Source organism: Tinamus guttatus, unplaced genomic scaffold (assembly GCF_059628265.1).
Source record: "Tinamus guttatus ecotype Peru unplaced genomic scaffold, ASM5962826v1 Tinamus_guttatus_pri_ptg000463l, whole genome shotgun sequence".
In the NCBI taxonomy this organism is placed as follows: domain Eukaryota; kingdom Metazoa; phylum Chordata; class Aves; order Tinamiformes; family Tinamidae; genus Tinamus; species Tinamus guttatus.
The window spans coordinates 698,213-703,719 of record NW_028288997.1 but is presented as its reverse complement, the minus strand read 5'-3'; the positions used below and the strand labels follow the sequence as shown (position 1 = coordinate 703,719).

Genomic DNA, 5,507 nt, shown 5'->3' with positions numbered 1-5,507 from the left:
ACAAGATAAATATTGCTCTAGTATGGCACAACACGTGCGAGCGCCTCTCATTTGCATACTCCTGGGTTAGTAATCGCGAGGCAATTGCAGTGTTTTGACAACAATCAAGAGCTGAATATGCTTAATATGCTTAATATATGCCCTCCAGTTGCACAGAACAGAAGGGCAGGGTTGCAAATATGCATTCCCCATTTGTTTGACATTTTGAAGAAGGTAAAGAATGGCTGAACTAATGGCGAAATCTTACAGTCATTCAATAATTTAGATTTTATTGAATATTCCCCTTCTTTCCTCCGACATTTCAGTCTTGCTAATTAGGACAAATAAGAAGGGGCCTGCTGTTAGCAAGGATAATAACTGGCGAGGCTCCGTTTATTAAGCCGCTTTCTGTGGGTGTGGGATTGATCTGCGGCTGTGCCTGACATGTTCTCCAGACCCGCAGCAACTTGGCGGAGTCATTACGAGCCGCAGCGCGCCCTCGTTAGGGGTCTGTATTGATAAGGTCTTGGGGGGGCTCCGCGGGGAGCCCGTGCGCGTCCCCGCGCTCCCCTGCGCGCTCCCGGCCCGCCTTTCCCCGCGGAAAGGGCACGGGAGGTGGAAATGCACTGTGGGATGGTTGCGCTAAGGGAGAGCCACGGGCCTGAAGGCGAGTGAGCTCTACGGGGAGGCAAAGCGGGAGCGCGAATACGAGATGCGGGTCCCCGGGCGCTGCGCGGGGCCGCGCGCAGCAGCGCGGCCGCTTTGGCGTGGGCGTCTCCGGCCTTCCCATCGCCGCCTCCTGCCAGCCCAACAAACCCGTATTGAGCGCGGCGCGGGGGGCGGGCGATCTCTAAAGCACTGGAACAAATGGCGCTTTGATAGAGAACGTCTGGCAGTGCCAACGCGGCCGCCGAGTATGTTCCAGAAGCTGGAGATATTAAATAAACTTAAAGATAATGAATAGCCTTCTGTGGAGCGCGGGATCCGCCGCCCTCCTTCCGCGGCTGCGCAGCGAGCGCCGGCGGCTCGGGAGGGGACGGTGGGGGTTGGAGGGGCCGGGGGGCCGTAAATCGCGCCGTAAATCGCGCGCTTGGCCCTGCGCGGAGGTGTTAACTAATGCGCGCTAGAACCTCGGAGCCGCTGCCTGCTCCGCGCCCAGCGCAGCCCGGGCCTTCCGCGGTGCAGCGCGGCAGACCGGGGACCTGCTCTCCCAGCGGGGCGGGGGACTGAGGAGAATAAAAAGGTATTGGGAAAATACCACCCTCCGCCCTTTGTTTCAGCGGGAGGAGACACCCCAGAGCCTCCAGCAGCTGCTCCGAAAACATCTGCCACGGGCTCCTTTAGGTTGTTTGATTTCTCTTTATGGCCTGAAGTAGACAGGCCGCGGCTGAGGTTCTGGGTCAGAAATCAAAACACGGGGCGCAAAGTTTCGCAGACTCCGCGTTTTCGCTGGTGATCTGCGCGGCGGGGAGGGTGGCGGCACCCGAGGGCACCCCGAGCACCGACATGAACCAGGCGGCTCCTCAGCCCTCCCCGCCACAGAGCCTCCCCCGCCGCCCCCCGGGCCTGCGCGGCTCCTGCGCGGCTCCTGCGCCATTTCAAGGCCTCCTCGACGCCCCACGGTCCCGGTTCGCCGCCTCCCAAATTTCTGCCGTGTCTGAGGAAACCCCAGTGACTTAGCAAAGACGTAACGTGATTTATTTTGGGTGTCACGGCGAGTGATTCTTGCGCTGACCCCTTTTCATTCATAAGCGTCCCCACCTCCTCCCTCCCCCTCCCTCTTTGATATACGAGTTTGGTATTTAAAATTCCATGGAGGAAGAAAGATTCCAGAGAGGGAGCCGGGGCAGAGTCGCACAGACTGCCCGGGAAGAGACAGAGGGTTTATTGCGTTTCTGGTCCGTGCCGCTAAAAAGGAGGAGATCGGGAAAGGGAAAATGAAAGGGAAAGGGGGAGGGAAACGAACAGACCTCTCTGTGACTCATGTCCCTCTCCCTTGATCACCTCCATTTGCTGCCCGCTCGCAGCTTCATCATCCCGCCCCGGGGGCATTTTCTGCCCCTACCCGAGCCCTTCCGAGCCCCTTCCCGGCCCTGTTTTGCGGTGCGGGGCGTCTGAGCCTCGGCCAGGCCCCACGTTGCCTCTCTGTGCTCGGTACTGTGAGAGCTCAGAGGAGGAGGAGGAGTGGGCTGAAGGCAGCGGGGCCGGGCTGGGGGGGACAGGGCAGGGAGCCCCCCCACGGCCACGCGGGGCCGGGACGCGCGTGGGGCCGCGCAGCGCAGCCTACGCCTTCCCCTCACTGCCTTTGTGCTCGTTGTCCCTCTCCTGTCCTTGTCCCTGTCCCCCCGCGGGCCTTTCCAGCTGCAGGGGTTGGCTCGCTTGCTTTCTCTCTCTCTTTCTCTCTTTCTTTCTCTCTTTCTCTCTTTTTCTTAAAATAACAATTGTTTAAAATTGGAAGCAAATGTCCTGCTCCCATTAAAAAAAAAAAAAAAAAAAGCTCGCGGAAAAAGCAGGCAGAGTTGAATACAGAGAGTATTTGTGACTTCTGGAGCCTCTTGAAATGGTAGTTGGGAGCAATTTCTTTTGTCTCCCCTTTCAATAGTCGCAAACAGATGACTAGAGCATCAGATTACTCCAAAGCAGTGAAAAGGAAGGCGGCTATTTTAGACAAGGAAAAAAAAAAGCATTTTTTGAAAGAAATATATAGTAATTAGTAACACACGTTCTTGATTTTATAAAGACATTTATTTACGCTATGAAAATAATATACAATAAATAATTTGTCATTTACTATTAAAGAATTTGAATAAATAATCTAACTCTAAAACTAAAAAAAAAGAGGAAAAATCCTCTATTTTTATTTTATTAAGAAATCTAAAAGTCTCGTTCTGATTCCTGAGCAATTCACTTGAAGGATTTACAGATGTCTTCTCTTGGGGTGAAGTCGCCAATGTGCATGAGGACTGTCAGGTGCTTGCTTTAAAAAATAAATAAGACAACATAACTAGAACGAAATACGTGAATTTAGGGGGAAAAAAAGGGTTCTTTTATGTGAATCTGTTCGAATAAATATTTCGGAGAGTAGCGGATCCCACGGTGCGGAGCGTCTTAAAATGAAATGTCCGTGGGAGGTGATGGGTGAGGGAGGAGCGTTTTTAGGGTGCCCCGCGCTGGCCGTGCCGCGGGGCCGTGCGGGTCCGTGCCCGGCGGCTACAGGAAGCCGAGCGGCTGCAGGTCTATGGTGCAGAGCGCGCTGGTGAAGAAGTCCAGCTCCTCCTCGGAGAGCTGCACGGGGCTGTGCAGGGAGAAGCCGTCGGGGAGCCCCTCGGGCGGCGGCTCCGCCGGCAGCGCGAGCGGCTCTGGCAGCGAGGGCGAGCGCTGGCCCGCGGGGTAGCCCCGCTCCGCGCCGCCCCGCGCAGCCCGCCCCGGCGCGGGGCTCTCCTCGGCCTCGTCCGCGGGGTCGCTGCCCTCGTCCAGGCTGGGGAAGGCGACGTCGCCGTCGGGGGGTTCCTTGTGCTGCGTTTGCCTCTTGTGCTTCATGCGCCGGTTCTGGAACCAGACCTTGACTTGGCGCTCGGTGAGGTCGAGCAGAGCGGCGATCTCGACGCGCCGCGGCCTGCACAGGTACTTGTTGAAGTGGAATTCCTTCTCCAGCTCCAGGAGCTGCGTGTTGGTGTAAGCCGTGCGGAGCCGCCGCGAGCCGCTGCCGTCGCCCAGGCCCTGGATGTCTTAAACACAAGGAAAAGCTCCCGTTGCAAAGGAGGGAAACGGGGGCCGGAGCGGGGCTGCACCCCCCACCCCGCACCCTGCCCCGCGCCCCGAGTGGCTTCAGCCCCTGCGAGAGGAAAAAAAAAAAAAAAAAAAAGGAGTTTGCGTTGGGTTCTGCCCGCTGCGGAGGGGAGGCTGGAACACGCTTTGCCCCAGGGACCAGAAGAGGATTTTGATCCCTGGCTTCTGCCTTAGGGACCTCTCCTGGCTGCCCCCTTCCTGGGCACGGAATTTTCCCACCCTCTCCTCTCTGTTTCGCTGCCCTCAGCGTGGGCGCTGCCGAACCCAGGGTCGTTTTTCCTGCTCTATCGGGCCCATGGAATCGGCTTCCGCGGCCGCGCTACCTAAGAGGTCCTAATAAAATAGCGAAACTGTGAATTCTGCCTTCAAATTTTATCCCGTGGGAAGGATGCTCCCTGACCTGGACTACTGAATTTCCTCGGCAAGAAGCGTCTTGGAAAGGGCATATTGCTTGGATGGGGGTGTAATTTGGGGCTGTATTTATTTTATTTATTTTATTCGTTTGTTGGTGGGGGGGCGGCTCTCCATCCACAATATATTGGCTGCCGAGATCTCTGCTCTCTTCTGTTCTCTCCGGATTCTGCTCATAGCAGCTCAGAATTTCTCACCGCCTCCCACTCTTTCCTCTTTTCTTTCTTCTCCCGTAGGCTACAAAAAAATCCAGGGCTGGGAGGAAAAGTCGAGCAAATGGAGCCCAGCCGCGGGGCCGGGGCCGAAGCCTCGCGGTTGCTTCCCCTGGAGTTGCCGCAAAATGATTTTCATTTGCGGGAGGAGGAGGCAGGAGAAATATCCCACCCGCTCCCGCGGGCAAATTGGTGCCATCTCCTTTATTGCATGACACAGTTGCGGGGGGGAGCGGCAGGGCTGTTGGGGGGGGTCCTATTCGGATCCTCTCCTATTTCGGCGAACACCCCCCTCACCCCCTCGCTGTACCAACCTGCGGCAGCTCCCGCGGTGGACACCGGCACCGAGGAAGGCGCTGGGGGAGAAGAGGATGAAGAGGAGGTTGGAGCCGGGGTCGCTTTCCTGACCGGTTTCTTCTCCTTCATCCAGGGGAATTCGGCAGCGGCGGGGCCGGGCGGCGCGGGCTGCGGCTGCCCCAGGCCATGGGATGCTCTTTTTTGGCTCCTCGGTCTTGCCTGGCTGCTGAAACAAGGATTCAGGCTGAGGACGGTTTGCTCAAAAGGAGGAGGAATTAATGTCGAGTCCTTGATTGATGAAGTTTGAAATGTCTCCAGGACAGCGGGGAGAGACGTCAGGCACTCTGCGAGCGAAGGCTGGCTATTTATAAACCCGATCTCCCTCTCAAATTCAAAATTCATGGCTTTTCCAGGGCCCGGGGTTTAAAAAGCGGGAGGGGGAGGAGGGAGGAGGGGAAGAGGGAGAGAAATCTGAGGGCCTCGGGTTTTATGGCAGTGATGATGATGGTTCTCGGGCTTTTTATAATTGTTATATTGCTGATAATACAGGCGGATGGGGACCTTGCTCTATTAAACTCGAGACTGGGGCGAAATTGCAGCCAATTCCTGGTCACGTGGCCAACCCCCGGCCAATGACAGGCGGGGCCTGGTGGCAAACAGAAAGCATTATTTTCTTTAATTGATTAAAAGAAAAAGAGAGAGAAAATCCCCAGGAAAAGTCTCCTGCCCGCACGGCAATCCTGCCCGGCGGTTGCATCGGGGCTGCTGGGGCTGCCTTCACCGGTTGCCCTCTCTCTCCTGCCTTCCCTATGCTTCCTT

The 5,507-nt window shown here is 56.5% G+C and overlaps 1 protein-coding gene across 1 annotated transcript; it reads right to left on the bottom strand.

Annotated features, from left to right (window-relative positions):
- Positions 1-3,116: 3,116 nt before the first annotated feature.
- On the bottom strand, positions 3,117-5,248 carry HOXB2 (homeobox B2). The gene is made up of 2 exons (XM_088532662.1): positions 4,706-5,248; positions 3,117-3,707 (listed from the first exon to the last, which is right to left on the bottom strand). Exons 1-2 carry the CDS (start codon positions 5,088-5,090, stop codon positions 3,190-3,192), a joined length of 903 nt encoding a protein of 300 aa, XP_088388788.1. The 5' UTR covers positions 5,091-5,248; the 3' UTR covers positions 3,117-3,189.
- Positions 5,249-5,507: the final 259 nt, after the last annotated feature.

Excerpts from the sequence above, each read along its gene's own strand:
- HOXB2 (XM_088532662.1), bottom strand. The coding sequence starts at position 5,090 with ATGAATTTTGAATTTGAGAGGGAGATCGGGTTTATAAATAGCCAGCCT. Across the intron at positions 3,708-4,705 it reads CACCGCGGGAGCTGCCGCAG|ACATCCAGGGCCTGGGCGAC; the intron begins GTTGGTACAGCG and ends CTTGTGTTTAAG.